Consider the following 23,610-nt stretch of genomic DNA (forward strand, 5'->3'; position numbering starts at 1 on the left):
GTAGGATTAGCAATTTCAAGTAGCATGAACAACTACTCCAGAACCTACATACCCTGCGTTTGGCAATCTTAGGAGTTGTTAAAGCAGCTGGTCTTGTAGAACTACATTGTCTAGACTAAGAACAATAATTCTTTTCTTAAAGCATAATTGAAAAGCACAAGGTATGTAAAATTATTAGAAATACTATGACAATTAGTGGACTCTAAAAAAGCTAACTACTATTACACTGTCACTCACATGCATACCAGCTTCAATGCCACTGAACAACTCAGAATGTCACACATCTTTACAAAATATCACCTCAGCTTTAAAATAGAGCAATGTTTTTCTACGTTTGTAGATAATGTTTTCTCTGAAAGTGATGTGATGGCAGCACGATTAGACAAACCCTTTCAAGACCCTGATCGATACACTCATAGTTGAAGCACACATTTTCATGTTAGCAGTTTCCAAGTGAGCTAGATGAAAGCTGGTCACATCTTCCTCTGTGAGGCTGACATGCTTGACAATACCATGGCTGATAATCCATACACTGTTAGCCATTTGTTAGCAATGAATGGAGCATAACCTCAGCAATAGCCAAGTATTCTGAATTTATAATACTTTTTTTAAAGCAATCTTTTATTTTTTTTTTCGAAAAGAAGAAAAATTTGCCAGTATTAATTACAACTGATCTACAACACTAATGGCAGCATAAGGTAGAAACTACAGATGATCTAAGAATGTATGACTACAGAATTATTTTTTTGAAAAAGTAATCCTGAAATATTTAAATATTTAACTATTAGAAAAAGTTGATGCTTTGCTAATGTCCAGATTTTAACAAAGAAAAATTAACAACAAAGAAATCATTACCAATACTTTGGGTGTGGCAAGATTTCAAATGTCAAAGACAAAGATTTCAAATGTCTGTATACAATGCTGAACTAAGCATTGTATAAGGTTTCCATTTCCAAGAGATGGACAATGTGTTATACTTCAGTATAAACACCAAAATAGAATATTGCCTCTGCAGGCTGCTTTTCCTCAAGATGTTCCTTCTATGCAGCCCCACCCCACAGTCAGACTAAGATTCCCTGTACCCTGTAAGATTCTCTTGTGCCTCTCTCAGCACAAGAAAGTAACAAACTTTGATAATAAACTCAGGGCTTGCTAGCCAGAGCCTTTAGAATGGCAGGCTATCCACTTAAAATTAGCAAATCATGTTAATGGATTTTAAGTATAATTTTCAAATCATCAAATCGAAGCACTAATGGCTAGACATTTCAATTAAAAGCAGTCATATTTCTTCAGTACCTGGGCCAATCTAAAGAAAACCCAGCTAGCAAATAGCACTACAAACAGACAAAATAATGCTATTTTGTGTTTTTGAAGCCTGAAATTCTGAAAAAATAGAATTTGTTAATCTTCAGACAACCACATTCTCTTAACCTTTTAAAAGGACGGTTTAAATCATCCACAGATTTTCTGACAGAACTTCATGGGATAAATGGAAATCTCGAATTTCACTCAGCTCTAATATCAACCTTTTTCTTCTGGTATTTCTTTGATTTTCCTCCAGTCAGAATCCCATCCCATTTAATAGGCCGATCATGGTAGCTCAGAATTTAGCAGGTGGCTCACAGTGGCTATAGATGTTTCACTTTTTTTAAAAAAAAATTTCATATTTAGAATATAATTTTAAAAAACTATTATCTTAAGACAACACCCAACATACCTGGTGCTTTCCTATCTGATTACCATAAATAACTACAGGCAGAACTAATGCTGTGTTTTGTCACATAATCCTTTCCTAGTTTGAATCCAACCATCAAGTATTCCTTCAATTTCATGTAGTCAATCCATCTGGACAGCTAAGGCTTACCTCTTTCAACTTTCTTTTTTACACCCTCTAAGAGGGCACTCCATTGATTCATTTGCATAGCATTACCGTTACTGAGACAAAAGGTTTCACACTGTCTCCTGTTTCTTATCAACACTAGTTAACTTATGCTTCAAATTAAATCACCTTGTCAAATTGCCCAATAATATTCTAGTTTTCATAGGCATTACTTCAAAATACAGGGACAAGCTACACACAGACAATGTGATGCAAAATGCATTATACTGGTAACAGCTGACACAGAGGCACTTCTTTTATTTTTCTTTTGCTTAGGACCCAGAACAGACAGTGAATTTGCAACAAATCATTAATATTTTGGAGTAAACAACTACTTTGCTGTAATTAATAATATAATATTAATAACAGAAAGTACTGAACACTTCACACTTAAAGAATCTTACCAATAGCAGACTCTTTCAAATGACTTGAACTGGAGCTGCTTGAGTTGTCCAACATGTCCAGCTCATCATCTAATTCAAAGAATATATCTGCACATAAAAAATGAACGCAAAAAAGTCTTTAACTCACCTCTGATCAGCGTAATAGTGCACCTGATACTTCTTTTGCTAATGACTACCTTTCTCAGAGTTCTCTAAAGTGCTATGATCCTCTACCAGGAGTTCTTCATACATTCTTTCCTCATCTTTTCCACATGCGGATTGACAATTAGGATTGACAGAGAGGTCACTATTTTCTGAAAATTCCCTTTTGCAACTGGTTGCTCCACTGCTGCTGCTATGAAGACTCAACTTCTTGTAATTTTTCTGATGAGGAAAACCAAAAAGGAAATGTTACATATTGTCCTTATTCAGCACTTATTAGAAAACCTGCAAATGTCACTCTATACACACAGATAAAAATGCACTGTTTGTTCCCACTTAGCTGTTAGCCCAGGACTACATGCTACCTGGTTCAGTGAGTGATTCTAAATTTAGAGCAAAATTTTCAAACTCTTAATCTGAACAAATTATTTCTAGTCTTTACATAAAAGGCATCTTTGATCTTGATGAAGGTCTTTTCATAACAAGCACTGAAAAGTGAAAAAAATGAAACATCCCAGACCAGAAAGAAATACTGAAAAACACAAAAAATAAAAGACTGGACAAAGACAGTAGGTTCCCAGATACAAGCAATGGGAGATTTACTCTCTTCCAGCTTAGATAATAAACAGCAGATCAGTTGTGGACAATACAAAACCTGCACAACAGTCAAGATAGTAGTAAAATATGAAGTGAACTTGAGATGACATGATGCCAGAGAGACTCCCCAAGACTGAACTGACTAAATGTAGCAAGGCGTTCTTCAATGAGTATAAAATTCTGCCTCTGCTGTTATTGTTTATAGCTTTGCTGGAAAGAATAGACATCCCTGATCTTTGTTATTGCTTCTATTTTAATGCAACATATTTTGAAAACACACTGTTTTTATGATCTCTTTATATATTGTTCCAAGTCTTCTCATATTATTTCTGTGTGATAAAAAAGAACAGGAGATAAATTATATAAATGCATCAAATTAAACAAATTAGTATCTTTAATATTAAAGTAATTTCAGGAGATAATACATTCCTAAATACTTATATTCTTACCAAGTCTGTCAAAGACAATTTGACCTGTATCTAAGGCAATATTCTTCCAAAGTCTTTCTCATTAAGTATCTTGACCTTATTGCAATATAGCAGAATGGGCGCATTCTGAAAACCCTTTCTCCTTCAGAAAACTAACTGCATCCCTGACCACTGACTATATCTCTGTGCACATAATGGTCTGATTCAATTATTTCCCCATCTTTCGTTCTATTGCCAAAACTATAACTTAACTTGTAAGAGATGGCTTGTCAAGCTTTTCTCTTTACATTTGGGTGGGAAAAGATCATTTCATACTTAAGTACTGGACTGAGCTTACATCCAAGTTGCCACAATAGCAGTGACTGCAGTGTAGCACAGAATGGCAACCACTAAGGATGACTCTCAAGCTTACTTGAAGAGTCTAGTCATGGCATATGAGCACGCTTATTGTGCCCTGAACACTCAGTATACAATTACTGAAGAGAACCAATTCACCTGTTCTGCATCAAAGAAAACAAAGTAAAGGGAGAGAAGGGTCAAACTGCATGGACATTTCAAACTTAAGACTCCTTTCAATATTGCCAATACTGAACCTCACTAATTGTTAACCATAGCTTGTAAATCAAGCGGAAAATCAAGGGGGGAAAAAAAAATAAATAAATCGAAAAGACTGCTGCTACCAACTGGTGTCAGATGTAACTACCACATCAAGAAAGGAAACCTGTTTGAAATGCCTGAACTGATTTCTGTAGACCTCATGATAAAAATAATCATCATACCTGCTACAGAAACTGTTCAGAGAGGAGTGAAATGTATCGTAAAGCCTTAAAGAACTTATATAAACTGTAAAGCTATAACCTGTCTATATATAAAATCTGGTTCATTTACATAATATCTGAACATCGAGATATACAATATTTTATTACTAATCTGAGATTAATATATAGATTTACTATGAAATACTTTGCCCTACCTAGACAATAGCTAATAATTTTCCAAAGTGAGATTATATACTGTTGTTTCTCTTTTGAGTAGGATGCCTGAGTGATTTAGGACAGAAGTACACTAACTGGAGGAGGCTGGGATGTGAATTCAGCATCACTCCTGCTCAGCCTTGGAGTGGGACCATAAGGACCTACATAAGAATATAAGAATATAAAGAACACAATTTTGAGAGAAGAGCATGGAGAAAGTATTCTTCAACACCTGAAGCAACCACTTCTATATCCTCAGAGACACTTCTTCCAGACAGGCAGAAAAACAGACACTGATCCTTTGAAGAAATCTATTCAATAGTGGGATTTTCAAAATACCACAAACATTGAAACATGAGTTAGATTGATACATGTTCATTTGAACTGTGCCCATACCTACACTTTCTTCTAGAGTTCAGTATTTTACAAATCTTTCTGGAGGCTTCATCAGTTGATTCCGTTTATTTTCACATTTTCATAATAAACAAGTACCTCAGTTTCCCCATGGCTCCGATTGTTTGCCATCTTTGTCGAAACAAACTCTGCCTTATAGTATAAACAAACACAATTCTAAAGGAAATATACAAAGAAAAGAGTCCCTGTGCAAAAAATGTTTACATTATAAGCCTTTTATATTTCTCCAGAATTCATCTTTATGACTGAGCAAAAGCACCTCTGGAAACACTGGAAATTTGTGTCCCAGCCATGAAAAAAATCTCTGTCTGCAAGTTGACACTCTTCACCCATATCCTGTACACTTGCACTGTCTTCCTCTTCACTGGTCACCATTACCACTGTAAAATCAGATATACTTTACTTTTGGAGAAGTGAAATCTAAGTTGTTTTTTCCAACTTTCAACAGCAATGTAATCTTTTAAAAATTGAAATTAACACTGTCAAAATCCAAACAAAACAACAACAACAACAAAAGAACCACACACACACATCTGTTTAACTAAAATAAAGACACTGATCTTTTGTTTGGCTCTGTTTTGCCATATTGCTGTCCAGAAGAATTAACTTTTCTGTCTTCAAGAAATATAGAGCTGTCTCGTGGCATTCACAAACAGTGTTTACTTAATCTTCTTTCTTAGAGACAAGTAATTACTTCATTATACTAGTCAATTGAATTTCTATTTCAAGAAAAAAAATAGAACTACTTCCACTATTAAAATACTTGTAAAAACACTAGAAGTAGAAGGTAGCAATAAAATGAGCAACAGCTAACATTAAATTGTCAGCAAAAAACCCATACAAAATTAAAGTATTTGTTTCTATAGCAGGGTAACAGCTCCTGTGCACTGGGAACAAGAAGTAGATGTTATTCATAATTATAATGGTTCTGGTGAGGCTTTTGATGATGTTTCTCATGACGTCTTACAAGAAAGCTAGGGAAGTGTGACCTAGACAAAATCATGATCAGTTGGCTGTACAATTGACCATAAAAATTGTAATGAACTTGGTAATTACTTTGAGTGTTTGTTAAACTGAAAATTGGTAGTAAGCACAATTTTTCAGGCTCCCTTCTGACTTTTTTCCAAAACCATTCAAAGTTCTCACTATCATAATCTGTATAATGGGGTAGATAGACTGCCTACTAAATGTGCATAGACCATGATACAATCACATCATATATCATATTACTTCATATATATCATACACAGAGTTGCATCAATACAAGTGGTAATAGTTTTTGAAGAAAGGTTTGACAAACTGGAGAAACTAAAAAAATGATGAAGTTATAATAGAGAGAATGCAAAGTTCTATGAGCAGGGAGAAACAACTGTACAAATTCATAGACTGGGGGAGGACTGGGCAGACTGCACCTCTGCGGGAGAAGACATGGGGATTTTGCTTGATGAGGAACAGAGCATGACTCAACAATACCACGCTGTTATGAAAAGGTAAACATCATACCGGGATGTTTAAAGTGAATCATCTCCAAGAACGGTGTAATCTTTCTACTTGGTAACAATAAAGTTCTCAGTTGGAATAACTGAGTCCAGTTTTGAACGCTACGCATTAAAGATGTGGAGAAACAGCAAAGGAGAGAAACGTGAATAATCAGAGGTCTACAAAACATGACTTATAAAGTAAGACTGACAAAATTTGATTATTTAGCCCAAAGAAAAATTACAGAAGGGAGATATAACCCAAAGGAGATAACTCTTACATATTCCCACTGTGGGGAGGACAAAAAGTAAACAGCTTAGGCTGCAGCAAGTAAAATTTAGGCTAGACTTTAATTCCATCAAGCAGTAACTAAGTGTTCAACTCAGCTGTTGCATCTAGCTGAGATCCTGCAGCGAGAACTAAGTGTTCATACACTATGTAACAGGTTTGAATGTGCTCAGTAAATGCAGTGTTTTGGGTACATTCTGGACTTAGTGCTCTCAGAGCAATTATATGACACTTAAGAGTGGGTCTGAAAAATTCAAGTGTCATATACATCCCATATGCGCACATGCATATGTCCATCTATCATCAACTGGAAACAAGACATACATAACACATTTACTCTTTCAAGAATACAAAGCGAGATCAACATTTTCTGAAAGCATCATGTTAACTGCAGATACAGTGTACAGTACAGCGTATATGTGCTATGAGTATGCCCAGGATATCCACTTATCTTCTGACAGTGCTTCAGGCATCCTCATCGTTTCCCAGACACTATCTTCAGATTGAAAAAAAATACTTATTCAGGCATACGATTACTGACTGTAAAGACAGTTTTTGCACTTCTGCTGATTTCAAACTGTTCTCTAATTTAGCATAGTTTGCCTTGGGAGAAACTTTTTATCCCTTGACATTTTTATGACTGACTGGTTAAATACCTGGTTTTGCATAGTTATTTTATTCTCTGAACATAAATAGTATAAATCTAAAAAGGTTATTTTCTTCTTATCACACCAACTGTAATTTCTAACATTTAAACTTGAATTCCAGTACCTGCTATATAAATGCCAAAACAGAATGGTGTAAAAATAAAATCATTGGAGTGAAAGGTGGAAGAAGAAAACAATTTGTGGAACGCTAAGGTTTCATGACATTCCTGAGCCCTCACTCATTTCCAAAGCAGTAGGAATTGTATGTAGCAGTGCACAGGCACTATCGCCCTTTTGTTTTTTCATAAAATTAATAACCAATTTTGAATACAAACAGGAACTGAATATTCTAAGCTAACATGATAAGCCGTTGTATTCTAAGTGTTTTAAAATCAAATATACTCTTTGCTTCAAATAATAGAAAAATAGTTGCTGCATTCACACACAGTTTTAAGGAAAAAAAATATCTTCCACACATCGATTGGTTAAATTGAGCAAAATATATATCTATACACAAAGAAAAAGGTAAATAAAATTAACATCAATCCAATTTTTGTCTTTTTCTGAGTTAACAAAAAAAATAGATGAATTAAAATCAAATTACTAAGTAAGCACTACTTTGTAATGCATGTGGCAATGCTTAGAAACTAACATGATTATTAGTACAACAATTGCCAACAGTGCAGAACTTAACTTGAGTATGGGGGGAAATGACTTGGTGAAAACACAGTTAAAACATTTTGTGGTTTTTTGCCTTTCAGATAGCAGCTGTGATCCCGTCCTTTTTTCTTCTAAAAACTTGAGGAAATTGATGGCTGCTTTTAATTACAAGAGTTGCCAGCAGCCTGCAGGGTGCTTACAAAAGAATGGATTCTTAAACCATGACCTTTAACCCTTCCCCCTTTGGCCACACATGCCTGTGGATGAAGAAGAAGATTGGGATAAATAAAATCCATTCCTGTGGATAAAGAAGAGTGAGAGTAGTAGCACGCTCTGTATTTACAAGCATTCCTACAAAATGCTTCATAATTATTTACATTAGGGTCTTTGTGATACAAGGGACATACAAAGAAATTCCAATGTTTCTCAAGACTTGAGGTACACCGTTCATGTTTCTAAACCAATCTGGAAAAGCCATAATCTACTCAATTATTAATATCTACAGATGGATTATAAAGGTTTATGCCACAGAGAGAAGACAGGAAACTGCATCAGCCTTTTCAGGTCTCCCCAGGCTCTTTTTAATTTAGATGTAGTCCTGTCTGAAAAAACCTGCTATACAGCTTGTTCACTATTTCCAGCCAATAAATGGTTGAACTGCTTCTGCAAGAGAGAGAGACAAGTAGGTTTCTTAGCCTAGGCTATAACCATGCTGGCTGCAAGCAGAATAATCAGAGTATGTCTCTGCTCAGTAGCATCCTCATCCACCAGAAGTGCAATACCTTGATACCTGCAGATGTAGGTCTGGAAGGGCCAGTGTTGACCTGCAACTAAAAATCCTATCTAGACAGAAGACAACTCACTTTGGCTATCCTCTCATCTCCTTATAGGAAAATATTAAAAAGATACTTTCATTATTAGTTAAATCAACTACTGTTTTGAGACTCAGATTTGGCTTGGAACACAGAAAACTCAACTTTGCCACTGGCCTGTTTGATGACTTTATACAAACTACCTTTTTCCTCTCCACCTTTTCCTACCCAGTGCATGAAATTATAATATTGACCACCCTGAAAGGAAAGGTACTACGTGAGAGATAATTACTACTATTATTATTACTTGTTTGGGTCCTCTGTACCCTGTGTTAAGTCAGCAACCTTAACCTTTCAGAACTGAACGCACTCTATTGAACACCTTTCATTCCTAAATCTGCTTCTGTTCTTACATAAACAACAATTTCTATGGAAAACAAGAAAAGGTAATAATTTATGTCAGGTGCTAATAATGATTCTTTTCATTAGGAGTATTTTTAAGCATGGATTTTATGCTATACTTGCCAGGCAAAGTAACTACCCTTCTCCAACATCATCTACTGACCTGCCTTTCAATTGCCTACTTATCAGCTTCCATACTGGTCTTAAACTACTTATAAAATAGATTCCACTCTGGCTCCAAAAGATCTATGCTGTATAGTTCCATAAACCAGGACAGAGAGTACACTCTTAATTTCAGAAACATTCACAATATGACACAACTGGGATGAAAAAGGAGGCCACAAGTATATTTTACTAGAGAGACAAAAACGTATAAGGTAGCTGGCTTCGACAAAACATTGAACTACATGGCAGAAACACTGAATTCTCTAACACCATGGGAAAATGACAAATTACCTGGCTGTAGAATTGCTGAGGCCTTGACTAAGATTAATTAGGTTGTCCATACCTCACAGAATTTTTATTTTGGGAACAGCTGCTTGAAATTCTTCCTAGTACTTTTAGTCAGAATATTGTCAAACTAAAGTATGAAGTCAAACTTTTCAGGAATAATTATTCTCTTTATTAGAAACCCTCCAACTTCATAACATTTTCCTACAATACTGAGAACATGGAAACAACATGGCTCCTTCTGTTTCCTTGTAGCACTTCTGTGAAATTCGAAAGATCCTAGCCTGATTTATTTTTCACAGCAACAACACACAATTAGGTCCACCACTTCTCATTACTGAGCCATACGCCACTCAGCTTCTGTAGAATTCTGTACCCATGTCTTTAAATATACATAATAAAATATCCATTGGAGTGGAACTAGAATTACTGTATTCCTTCCTTGAGAAGACTAGCCATTATCCCCCAAAAATCTTGGTGTGTAGATAGGCATATTTTTCAAGTATTTATACAAAACAGGAGTAGTCTAACTTCAATGTAAAGCTATTACTTCTCTTATATCTTACAAGTGTCTGGATAGGGCACTGTTCTCTCAAAGACAGGATAATTGCACTGAAATCCCAAATCAAGCAGTTTTCCACCCATAGCACGTTTTTTTTTTCTTTGCAAATTTCATCACAGTTATGCAAGAAAACAACGACATCAAGACATGAAAAAATAATGACATACAACAAGTTTCCAAATGTGTAAGGTAAGAAAACTCAAAAAACATGGAAAATAGTTGCTCATACTGTTTTAAGTTATAAATGCTACTCGGTATTTTTCTTTCACCTCAGTACCTGTTATGTTTCAAATGACAGGAGTTTGTTACATTTTTTCTGGAAGTTTTTTGCATTCTTTTTCTTGAAAAAAATGGAATTGTGTAATACAAATAATTATCTTGGACTGATAGGTCAAAAAACTACTCAAAATAAATGGTTAACAATTTCTACAAGTCTTAGGTTTGGCCAGGAAGGTGAAGACAAAAGAACATATTAAAAAAATAAATCCATGAATTCAGGACCTCGTGTTCCTGAAAATCTTTTTCCTATACAGAGGTTCTTCAGTGAAAACTACTGAGCCCTAATAAAAGGAAACTAAGAGAGATACAATAGGTGAACAGACAAAAGTAGCTGTATAAATTATAACTTTGCTTCACAATGACCATAACAATAATTTTCACAGTGAGCTTTTACTACACAAAAACATTGGGGTTTTTTTTAATGTAAATTCTCTGAGATCATATACAAGTTTGGTTCATTATGTAAAATACTGATGTCCTTCATGAAGGGTTCTTAAAACACAGCCTGAAGCAAATGGCATAATTTTAAGAAGCGGTTCTGCAGAACTGCATCAGACGGTAGAAAGCATGAGCAAATACCTTATCAACATCAGTGTTCTTTATTTAGCAATCTGTAATTAAAAATTATATTTGTGTAAGTTCCATTTTCTGGGTTTCATTGTTTGTGAATCACACACAAGATTATCCATTTGTTCCACCCTAGCAAGCCTTTATTCTCCTATTCACAAACCATTCACAAGTGTGCAGTAATAATTAAACGTTATCAGATTCTATCAAAACTGCAAGTACCTCCATAACAATGCCATTTTCCAACATGGAATGATAGCAGTTTTTAAGATACTGTTATTTTTCCTGCATAAACATGTCCACAAAAAATGAATGAATACCTTGTTAAAAAAAATTAAAGAGCCTGCATGGAAAATTGTTCTGAAAGAATGGGTTGTTTTGATTTATTTTCTGCTTTGTTGTACTTTATTTTCTCAGATCTGGCAAACAATGATAAGAAAAAATAAAGCCTAATACATCTACTTACTTGTGATAAAATGGAAAGCTGATGGTGCTGGGTTACTGCATTTCGATTAGCCTCCATGAAGTACCTCTGGGTTCGTCTCCTCTCCCGATCCAGTTTCTTCTCCAACATGAGATGAGAGGTGGATAAAACATCCAGGTATTTCATCATCACATCAGACAGCAGTGAGCTGACCTCCACTACGTCTGGACGTGCCTCTGCATCAGGAGTCAAACATCTACAGAAAGAACATTCTCTAATGAAAGCAAACTACTACTTTCTAAAAACCTGTTTACTACCACGGCATTCCTCTACTGGTATTTATCAAGCCGTGCTGGCCAGCACTCTGCTCCAGCCTGCATGGGACAGTTTAACACCACGCAGCCTTGGTGTTGACACACCACACAGCAATCTCTGCCATCAGCTGGAACAATTCTCCTCGGCACATCAGAGGCGCTGACCCAGATGGAACTGCAATGGGGAGGCTGCTGCTGTGCACTCCCAGACACACTGCGGAGTACTTGGTGGTCCTTCCTGGGGCTGGAGGAGACATTGACCTCCCTTGTGGGGACTGTGCTCTAATCAAGGTGCTGCACCACTGGACAAAGCAGCTGTGAAGGAGATGAGTGGGCTGCCAGGAGGGTTTACAGGAGAAAGACAAGATCTTCGTGGAAACTTTGCAGAGATGACACCCCCAAACAATGCAAAGAAGGAGGAAAACCTAGAGATTACCCTCAAAGAAGCATTTGATGGAGGCTCCCAAGAGGAGGTAGGCTGGAGACTTATGACTTCTGCCAACAGAGGAAGGCTTTTCCTCTGACTACAGATACACAACTACAGAACAGGGATAGTGACCTAGGAACAGGTGAGGGAGAACAAGATCTAACAGAGGACACATCTGAGCCAGGTGAGTGTAAATCAAGTGTTGACATCACAAATTAGAAGCAGCGGCTGACAGTCATTTGAGATCGAGAGAATAGAGGCATCCATTTCTTTGATCTAACTTGATGATCGTGAAGCCTGTTGCTTGTGAGGGGCTTGGATTCAGGACACTGTGAAGATACTACCAAGACTCTTCTAACCCTTGGGCTATTACACCTTGCTGCTGATTCACATGGGCATGGATGACACTACCAGGGCCGACCCTGAACATATCAAAAGTGACTAGAGAGCACTGGGGTCAAATGTGAAGCGCAGCAGGCTGAGGTGGTGTTCTCCTCAATTCTTTGAGTGAATGGAGAAAGGCTCAAATAAGGAGGGATGCAACGTGCAAGTCCAACACTTGGCTCCATTTAGTCAAGAGCTTATGGGTAAGGATCAGAGGAACAGACCAACATTGTGGTAAATGACTGCTACAAACCACCCCAAAATGGAGAGGAAGTCCATGAAGCCATTGTTGGACAGATTGAGGAAGATTCATGATTGCAGGCACTCAGACTCATTGGGGCCTATTAACCTATCTGCCGATGGGGTAATACAGCTCAGTGCAGCAATCCAGGAGGTTTCTGGAATCTGTTGGCAACAATTTCTTGGTGTAGGTGATTCAGAAGCTAACTAGCAAAGACACTCTGCCAGACCTGTTGTTCACAAACAAAGAACCACCAGAGAGGGATATGAAGATTGAGGGCAGCCTCAGCTACAGCAGCCATCAAACTGTGGAGTTCAAAATCCGGAGAGAAGTGAGAAAGATTGCATAGTTACAACACAGGATTTCAGGAGAGCAGAATTTGGCCTGTTTAAGGGTCTTCCTGGTAGAATCTCGTGGAAGACTGCCCTGGAAGGTAAATGGAAAGCTTGGGAGAGCTTGCTAATCTTCAGGGACACCTCCAGGTGCAGGAACAGCCCACTCCTGCATGTAGGAAGCAGCAATGGGCTACACAGGCGTTAGGAAAAGCCAAAGCTTATCTGGTGTTGAGACTAGCAATGGATGTGGAAGGGAGAAGAAAGGCCATCTATAAGTACATTGACAAGAAGATAAAGGCTAAGGAAAGTGTGGACCCACTATGTAACTCGATGACAAAGGACATGGAAAAGGCTGGAGCATTCAATCCCCTTTTTGCTTCCATTTTCATTAGGAAACTTTGGCCTTAAGTGTTCCAGCTCTTTGAGCACGCCTGTAGAATCCATGTGCATGAAGCATTACCACACAGCAGAAAATATAGTGAGAAAGCATTTAAGCCAATTGAACACACACAAGTCCATAGGACCAGATGAGATGAGCCTGAGGGTGTTGATGCAAATGGTCAATGCCACTATATCTCATGTGTGAAAAGATCAGAGGGAGGTTCCTGTAGCCTGGAAAAACTTGAATATCACATGTGTGCCCAAGAAGAGCAAGAGGGAGGATCTAGGAAGCTACTAGCCAGTCAGTTTCACCTAAGTCCCTGGGAAAATAATAGAACAAATTCCCCTGGAAGTAATTTCCAAGCACACAAAGGTCAAGAATGCAAATGGGAACAGCCAAACATTTACTAAACAGCAGTCATACCCGACTAGCCTGATTGCTCTCTGTGATGAGATTACAGGCTCTGTGGACTAGCGGAGAGCAGTATATGTTGTGGGTAGCTTTCTTTTAGCAAGGCCTTTGACACAATATCCCACAGTATCCACAGGACTATAAGACAGGTAGATAATCGGCTGAACTTCCTGGCGCAAAGAGATGTCATCAGCAGTACAAAGTCCAGCTGGTGGCTAGAAGTAGCATCCTCCAGGGATTGATATGGGTACAGTACTCTTTAAAGTCTTTATTAATGACCTAGATGATGGGATGGAGTGCATTGTCAAAAGGTTTGTGAACACCAAATTGCAGGGATCAGTTGATACATGGGGAAGGGCTGTTCTCGGAGGGACCTGGGCCACCCACACAGAGATCTGATTGCTATCTACTTCTGCTTCTCAGAGGTGCACAGTGATAGGGCAAGAGACAATAGACTCAAGTTATATCTAATCAGACTTTGCTGTGTTCTAAGGATTATTATTACTACTACTACTTTTAATCACAAAGGCAGACAAGCACTGAAGAGGTCCCAGAGAAGTTGTAGGATCTCCATCGTTCAAGATATTCAGAACTCAGACAAGACCCTGAGCAATGAGCAACCAGATCTAATTGCATCTGCTTTGAGCAAATGGACTAGATGACCTCTGGGGGTCACTTCCAACCTAAATTACTCTACAGTTCTATGGTTCTTGTTTCAGGCACTCTAGGTAGCTGTTTAGTAGCAGCAGTAATATTCTATTAGGTCTGTTTTTAAATCCTCCAAATATTTTGTAGGTAGTATGTACGGTTGTGCATGTACTATCAATGGTCTTAAATCTGTTAACTCCAGTGAACCTGATAATTTACTATGACTTCCCTGAAGAATACTACTGAGCAGCTAGCACACAGATACACTTAACCCAACACCCTTCCCTAAAGAAAGTGTCAAAGAATCATTTTACTACTTCCTACAACAGTACTTTCTAAATAAACGTAACTGTCATGTAAAGTAGCAGTTTTGAAAATGTTTTATAGTACTTAAACTTCTTGACTTTAATATTTTTGTTTAAATTTGCTCGAATCCACAGATTCATCTCATTAATTTTCATAACTTTGTTGATCAGTCTCACTTAAAATTTTATATTTACTTTAAAGAGATGCAAACTTTTCACCCTTAAGAAATGTTCCATTTGATTTTTTAAAAATTTTAATCCAATAATCTAATCCATTGGACCAATGAAATTGGTTAAAATTTACGATAACAATGTGAGCTGGAAAAGACTTCTGATAAGTCCTAAATCTATTTCCCATGCATGTTTTTATTTATGACTAAACATTGAGTAGACTAATGTTGAACTTTGAAGGACTTTGATTATTCTGAGTCCAAAACTTTCTTTAGTAGCTTAATCCAACAAAACTGTATTTTAATAATAACAATACTGAATAATAAAGATAACACTGAATGCAAATTTACAGTTGCAATGTGAAGCTTTCAATGTTTTTTCTAATCATTATCAATAAATTATTTTTTCTATTTATGACATCCATCTTTGAATATGTGTTGTGCTCCAGTCATTTGGAAAGAACAACTTCATTTCTGTTAATGTTTCCTCATCTGTATTATAAGTAAAATCTAATTATTACTGCTTATCTTTAATGTTCTTTATTCTTTCTAAATATCTCACAAAGCATAAGCCAAAACCTAAGCATAATATTTCATTTAAAGATTAACTCATAATAAGGGAATCAACATTAAAAAAAATGTGCTTCCCACTGCTATTAAAATAAGCAGAACAACTCTTATGTGATAGGGAAACTTAATATTAATATTTTCATGCAAATACCTATTTAATCATGTATTTAAACCAGTTAGCTTCCATAGTAGCCAGCCTCTTGATGATATGAGACATTCAGTGAACCTGTTTAATACAGCCACAATATCTACAATCATAAATAACTCAATAGCTGGCCTTGAAAACCCCACAAAAACTTCCTATTACAGAGTTTCTCTTCATTATTAGGAATGAAAAGAAGGAAAATACAGAGGGCCAGATACTTGCATAACTTTATCTAAGTCACTGATAAAGATGTGTTTCAAATTTATAGGAGAATGCAATAAATACCAATACTGATATGATGTGACTGGAAGATATTTTCTGGATGCATTTGAGATCACTATATTATTCTTAAATAGCAAGCAATGAATTAATAAAGGCAGTTATTCTAACTACAAATATATGTAAATATTTGAAATATTAAAATTCATTTCAAGACCTCTTAAGTGTAAAGGTTATTTCTATTAGCTCCTATCCTCTCCATTGTTGTCCTTCACACTCAAGGTCCTTCAATAACAGAAACATTTTTATACAATAAAATATAGTATAAAATGTTACAGTCTTTGTACAGTAAAGTGCTTTTTAGAGATGGAATTCAACATTTAAGTGAGAAAGTAAAAGCATTTTTGTGCTAAGTGGAGTTTTTCTAAAACGGAAAAAATCAAGGGAGCTAAATCTCATAGAAGTGCACTAATTCACTCTCTATGCTTTACACATTACCTTATCACCAGGAAGATGTATCCATAGCTAAGAGAAATATGTGGTGAGTGAATGGAACAAATACAGGCTCATCTTTCCCTCCATTATGGTGTTATCTTTGCTTTGTTATCTCTGCTATCCTGCTAACAGGACTAGAAGGTAGTGGGAAACATTTCTATCAGCCAAATAAACACACAAAACTATGACTGTGACCTTACAGTGACCTATAAATAATACATTGCAACAGAGTTATTTCCTTGCCCATAAACACCACCTGAAAAATCACTCAAAATGCTGTATTTTCATGAGAGGGAAAAAAAAAAAACCTAAAAAACAAAAAAACCAACAACAACGATGCATAGGGAATCAACTACAAACTGGTATTAAACTTCAGTACTGAGCACAAAGTCTATACTGGCTGGATAAATGTGCTGACTATACTGGCATGAGTTTTCCAGTTGCATGTATGCAACTATACTGCATGTGGTATTAGCAGGGCAAGGAGATACCTCCATTTTTCTTTAAATCAGAAGATATTTCACATTCAGAGACAAATACTGGCAGTTGCTACAGTCAATAAACTGTCACATTACCACTCCTGGAAACATACAAACAAAACAACTTTTCTGCAGAAACAAAACTAGATGAGTAATTACCTCTTAATGGTAAATGAAACTTTTTCAGAGTACAGTCCTTCTGGCACAGGTTCATACAGAGCCTCTACTATCTGCAAAAAAAAAATTTACAGTTAAATGAAGAAAAATATTCCAATATTTATTTGAAGATCCCATATGATAAGTATTGTTTCTCGATTACATCATCAGCTCTAACTTGCAAAACAACTTAGAACACATCTTCTAATGCAGAATGTCACTTCTAATCAGGTATCCACATTAGCATACATAATCACTGTAGACCAAAGGGCTACGATATCTGAATAAGGGAAACATTTTTTAGTTGCGATCTCGTCCTAAAGGTGTAATACACAATGCTATAGAAAATCCAGTATTATAGTACATCAAGAAATTTTATATATCTAAAGTCCCTATCACTACATGCAATGACAGAGATATGCTAGTCTGGGAGGTAATAATGTACTAACACTTACAAGCAATTTTTGCAATTAGTGTGGCAAAATAGTAATTTGTACAATGTTAAACCCTTAGACTCATTCACACATCAGACCAAAGAGGAGTTTGTGCTTCAATAACCTCAAACATAAATTCTCGTGGATCTAGTGAACACATGCAGAAATAATTGGCAGGTTGATCTGGCAAATCCAAATACCTTAGTTGCCAAGGAGAGCATATTTGTGCTGTAAAACGGTGGGTTCAGAGTTGCCATCTGATAAAGAATGCATCCCGCAGCCCAGACATCAGCCTTCTCTCCGTATGGCTCACTCTTTACAACTTCAGGGCTAAGTAAAAAGCAATGCAATTCACAAGTGTTTAATTAATTCACCTAGAAGTAGGCTTATTTTTTTAAACACCCAATATTTAGTTAATTACTACACCATATTTTCAGAGCACACACAATTACATTCAAAAGGTCACCTTTATTTCCTTTAGCAGCCAAATTCTTTAAGTGGAAGTGCACTTAATAGCTTTTCCACTTCTACTGCAGTTCTTCTCACAACACTAGTGGTTCATATTTTGTTCCCTTGTCCTTTCCACTCATTTCATGTTACAATGTCTTTGGACTTAATGGATACAAATGAACTACAGCATTCATAACTTGTTTACAACAATGATATTTCAATATAATGGACTAGACATCAGACACATTACATCCTCTCGTAATTCAGATATCAGAAAGATTTGAATAAGATTCGTGTGTTTAGAATGCTAATGGATATGATTTCGCTATTAATGTGGGTAAATAAACTTTACTCATTATATAATTTTCATCCTCTTAAAACTACTGTAAAGCATTCTCTGTGAGGATGCCACATGGACACTCAGCAGCCAGCCAAATGACAATAATAAAAAAACATTGTAGATCCATTTAAAGCAAAAGGAAGAAGGCAGTAATTTCAGGTTTTCACTCCATACAAAGCAGACTCCACTTCTATTAATTTCCTCAGCACATTTCATAAACCTGGATGATAATAGTTTACATTAGCAGGGACATTCTGATGCTGGAGTTCAAGTCTTAGCAGTAAATAAAGATCATATCACATAATGTGGGCTTTTTTTTCTGCTTAGCATGTTCTCTCTGTAATTATTCAGAGATATAAAAAAATACTTGATACCTTTCATCTGTAAAATCAACTTGAAAACCTACCTGTTTTCCTTTTCCTTTCAGCTTCGAATTTGGAACCGCTATATCAACTTCATGATTATACTACTGCTATCTTTGGTAAAATGCCTTATTTCAGAGCTGAGAAGTACTGTGTAAATTCAATTCATGATGCAGTCTGGATAAAGTATATTGGTAGAAGGTGTGCTGCTGATAGGTACAAAGGCAGAAAACAGATTTTTTAAATAAAGGGGCTGAGGTCCATTAGATGAACTATTATGCTGAAGAGAAATTAAGTGATCTTAACAGAAAGTCAGGACAGAAGTCAGAGTGTGGGAAGTGAGAGAGACTGACAGATCACACATTTCTGATAAAATTGATCAAGCAAGATATAAATTCCTGGACAAAACCAAATCAGCAATTTTCCTTGAATTTTGCTGCTGCTATTACATAGAGGGGAATACAGTATGTTGAACGTGGTGTTAGAACATAATACCATTTCTGTAATCAGACTGTCTTCATTCCTCACTGTGACACTAATTCATTAGATGACCTTGCGGAAATTTCATTTTTATGTATTAAATGTGCCTATTAGAGCAAATATCAGTATTGCAACTTATCGTATAGATGGTGAACTCAACAAGGCAAAGCCCCTGTTTTAATAAAGTTCTAAGCATGCTTCTATTCAGAAAAATTAATCTGACTTGAATTTCACAACCTTTCACTCTAGTGATAATTTTCATGCATACAGAGATTTAGTTGTAAATTATTATTTGTAAATCACTAAATAATATTAGAATCCCAAACTAGAGATTATTTGAGCCATATCTAGGTACCTATGCAAGAAGTCACGTAGCAATCACAGAAAGAATAAGCTGAATACAGTCAAGAGAGAAACAGAAGCAACCATGACCTGGTCTGCAGAATCTTGTATTCATGAACAGCAGGGAAGAAACTAGCTTGATGCCTTTTTTTTTTAAGTCAAAAGAACTTGCAGTAGAGTACTAGTTGATCTTTTATTCCAGAACAAATGTCTTTAGTCAGAAGTCTTTGATATTTAGAGCATTAGGATGACCAGTACCTTAAATAAACAGTCTCATGCTTAAAAAGCACTTTACTGAAATAATATTTATCTAAGGTCACCATGAAAGTTTCACAGAGAATATAAAATCCTATATTTATATGATGCTATGCTTTCAAGGCTAATTAATTCTGTAATTTAGATTTTTTAAATAGAATTTTCAAATCTTTTCTATTTACTTTTAAGAGATATAGTGAAATCCCTCACCATGTTCAACAGGCTTGCCTCACCATCTGCTAGTTAGGAATGTGGGTGGGGTGCAGTGCTTGTTGACTAGCAAAACAGCTCTGCAGTCGAGTTGGATCTTTTGGATCCGCTCTGTTGAGGGATGCTGAGCAGAGAAAGTAGCCAGTTCTGTTCCTGCATGCTGCCACCCACAGCCAAGAGGGTGGCGGGAGTACATATGGTTTGTCTAATGCAGTTGACAACTGTGTATAAACTGTCACCGTCTGGTCAAGACCAGAAAGAATGAGTAAAACCAGACTCTGAATCTTCTTCCATGAAAACCCTACAAAATCAGTCTTAGCTACAAACAGCAAAAATGAGTTTGAGGGTGTAGCACTGATATGACCACTTTTTGGTTTATTTGTAAAGGTAGGGTCTTCCTTTAATTCTTCCATTAGGAGATCTCAATTGGCTGAAATAAGACAGTGGGACTAATGAGATTTTTAGCAAACAGATGTCCACATCATAAAATACATTCAGGGTCAAAACAAAATACACAAAGGGAGAAGCTCTAAGAGCTGATAAAGAATTTCATTTCTATTGCTCCAAGGGCTGATCGTAGTGCTCTATGATATCCACAGTCTTGGATATTAAAAGAGGCAGCAGATATTATATAATTAGTCATTTAGTTCTTGCAGCTAACTTATTCAAGATAATCACTACTGTATTCCTCCAGGTTTACAAGTCACTGCTCATTTCCAAACTATGTATTCAAGCTGAAAAAGCTTACTTCAGCAGCCTTATGTTAACTATAGGACCGTCCTTCACTGAATGAAATTCCATAGCAAAAGCAAGGCTAAATCTTTCCAAATAAAAGACACAGAAATATATCCACAGAACAATTCTCCAAATTCTCAGCATCCTTGAGCAGATGGGTTTATAACCGTTTCTCAGAAAGTTCACTTTTGCTTAACATATCAGCACTACTTTTATAATTACTAACTCTTCTATGCCAACATCCTTAAAATAAATCTTGAATTTGATTAAGCCATTGCTTAGTCCAAAGAGTTATCTGTTTTTTCTTCTGAACAACTCTTGCAAAATTAAACAGCTATTTTAAATAGAGAAAATAGCTTTCCATACTACTAGGATTTTTTAAAAATTAAGAAAATAAAATATTGTCAATATTTGTGCTACTTGTAAAAGAGGACCATTTCACCAAATAATCTCTACGTGGCCTTGGAGACGTGTTTGCAACCAAGCTTTCAGTTATGATTTTGCTCACTAATGTTATTTTGTTATTATTTTTATTTAAGAATACTTTTAACAGAGATATACAAACAGACTATCCCAACCTAATGACATACCTATACGAAAGATGACTATCCTCACTGGATTAACTCATGTTCACATTAGTTACTAGTGGATAGAAGTCCCAAAATGAAGGAAGAAGTCCTGAATTTGGAGGTGGAGGAGAGAGCGAGCTGAGGGAATGATGTTTGCAAAACAGCATTCATTTTCTAGAGCTTCTAAAGATTCTAAGAAATGTTGTCAATACTCTCAGGTTGACTTTACATGGGACACAATTGGTGAAGCTTTCCCAAGCTACACAGAACTTCAACAAGCCACTCCTGACCTGTCTTGGCACAGTGTTCCCTGGCTAATCCAAGTACTTCTGACAGGTCTAAGAACAGCCTGCTATATGTCATCCTGCAGTATGAGGAATATTTTCAAATGAGATATGATTTCAACTAGACAGTTATGGATTAATTAAAATGAGAGTGATTCTTCAAGACTAACTCCCAGAAGAGGTGATGGCTATAATGAAAGAGTAAACAAATAAGAAGTATACACACAAGATTTTAACAATGACAGAGTTATTGCTTTTAGTCTTTATCGTTCTTCCAATTAATTATTTACATTTTGATGGAGATTCCTGCAGCTTGTAGTGGTCATACAAACACTCATGCCCAGAAACCATATCTAGTTCATGAAGCAACCCAAGCTGAAAATAGTTGGAGGCTAGTAAAGTATCAAACATGCTTATCCCATTCTTCCTTCCCGACGTATATTGACTTATTGCCACTGTTGGAGACAGGACAGTAGGAGAGATGGTGGACAAGTTTGTCACACACTGATAAACCTGTTTGTTTGTTTGTCTCAAATAGTAAAGAGTCTGCAGCTTCTATTAGCTTCAGTTATTCAGATATCTTTGTTAAAATACCTATAAAATAATACTTGTTTGCAATGGATAGCCTTTTTAGTTGCTGGGAAAACTCAAAGCAAAGTAGAGGAAGGGCTTTACAAAATCTTCGCACCTCTAACTGCCCCAATTCACTGTAAAAATGAGACTGGCATAACCTGGCCCAGGCTCACCAGGGATTTATCCAGTAGTGTTTCGAAAACCTTCAGAGGTAAAGAAATGCACCACCTCTCTGGGCAGCCTGTTCTACATTTGAGTGTTACAATGGTGAAAAAACTTTACCTAATATCAAGTCAGATTCTCTCCTGTTTCAATGAATGTCTGTTTTCTTGGAAAAGCGGCAAGACCACCAAGTTCACTCCAAAGAATGAGAAAATCAAGGGTATCCTTATGTTTCAGCACCATTTCTACATTTCTATGAACCAGGTGTCCTGTTTTCCTGTTTTCATTTTACTAAACTACTGCAGGATAATTTGTAAGTGTTTGGAGACCAGTGTGAAAAAAACATGGATCTACCCTATAATCAGTTCTCTGAATCACAGAAAGGGAGGAAAAAAAAGATAAGGAAAAAAAAAAAAAGCAGCTGCTCACCATAAACATCATCCCAAAGGAGGAAAAAAAGAAAAAAAAAAAAAAAAGAAAAAAGAAAAAAAAAAAAAGAAAAGCAGTTGCTGCTGCTCGTCACAATTTCTCTCTGGATAGTTTGCTGTAAGCTACAGATAGACATTCAGTATTATAGCTTTATAGCTTCATAATTACCACTAAAAGCAATGAAAGAAGAAACAAGAGCCACAAAACTGACAGTTTGATTAAAGACCTTCTGTGAACATTGCTGAAGGCTATTTGCATTTCTCACTTACAAGAAGGATTCAACACAAGCCTTTTGGGGATATTCTGTCCATCCTTTGAGTGACGAAGCTTGAATAGGATTTTCCATCACTACTTAAAAATTTCGCCTTCTCAGTTTTCTATTCTGAAGTGTGTTGCCAAGTAACTCTATTATAATTAAATACATTGTCTTCTAATTTGTGTACATTTTTCTCATTACAAATTATGTTAAATATTTTTGTAAAACATTAAATATATATAAAATTTCTTCACAGAAGACATCTTTTCAAGCATCCTAAACCTCTGCTGACATCTATAGAAAATTTCTTCATTTCCACAATTTTTTAAAACATATGAAGGTAGGGAAGAAATGTACTACCTCAGCTCACAATTTTATGGTGTAATAAATCCTCTTGTCACCAAGTGGGGAATGTAATTTTAAAATGGGTGAAGTCAGCTAAGAGAGGTAACTTTCACGTGTATAATTGCTCTTTCATCAGTGTTATCTCAACAGTTTCATTTTCTAGTCCAAGCACTGCCTGTCTCTGCCCAGAAAGTTCCTCCACATCCTACAGAGTCTATAGAGAGGCAAAACCAACCTGGGGTCAGTGACAAGCCACTAACAACTGTAGCATACAGCAGACTCTACGAAAATACCTC

General features: G+C 36.3%; 1 protein-coding gene across 1 annotated transcript in view; it reads right to left on the bottom strand.

Moving 5' to 3' along the window:
• NEK10 (NIMA related kinase 10) overlaps positions 1–23,610 on the bottom strand; it is a 96,761-nt gene that overhangs the window by 33,027 nt on the left and 40,124 nt on the right. Inside the window, exons 23-27 of the mRNA XM_065628844.1 lie at positions 17,723–17,852; positions 17,092–17,162; positions 11,450–11,663; positions 2,460–2,646; positions 2,284–2,370 (exon numbers count right to left, since the gene is read on the bottom strand). Coding sequence (XP_065484916.1) covers positions 2,284–2,370; positions 2,460–2,646; positions 11,450–11,663; positions 17,092–17,162; positions 17,723–17,852 — 689 coding nt within the window. The remainder of the gene's footprint in view (positions 1–2,283; positions 2,371–2,459; positions 2,647–11,449; positions 11,664–17,091; positions 17,163–17,722; positions 17,853–23,610) is intronic.

The sequence above is a fragment of the Caloenas nicobarica genome, chromosome 2 (assembly GCF_036013445.1).
Source record: "Caloenas nicobarica isolate bCalNic1 chromosome 2, bCalNic1.hap1, whole genome shotgun sequence".
NCBI lineage: Eukaryota > Metazoa > Chordata > Aves > Columbiformes > Columbidae > Caloenas > Caloenas nicobarica.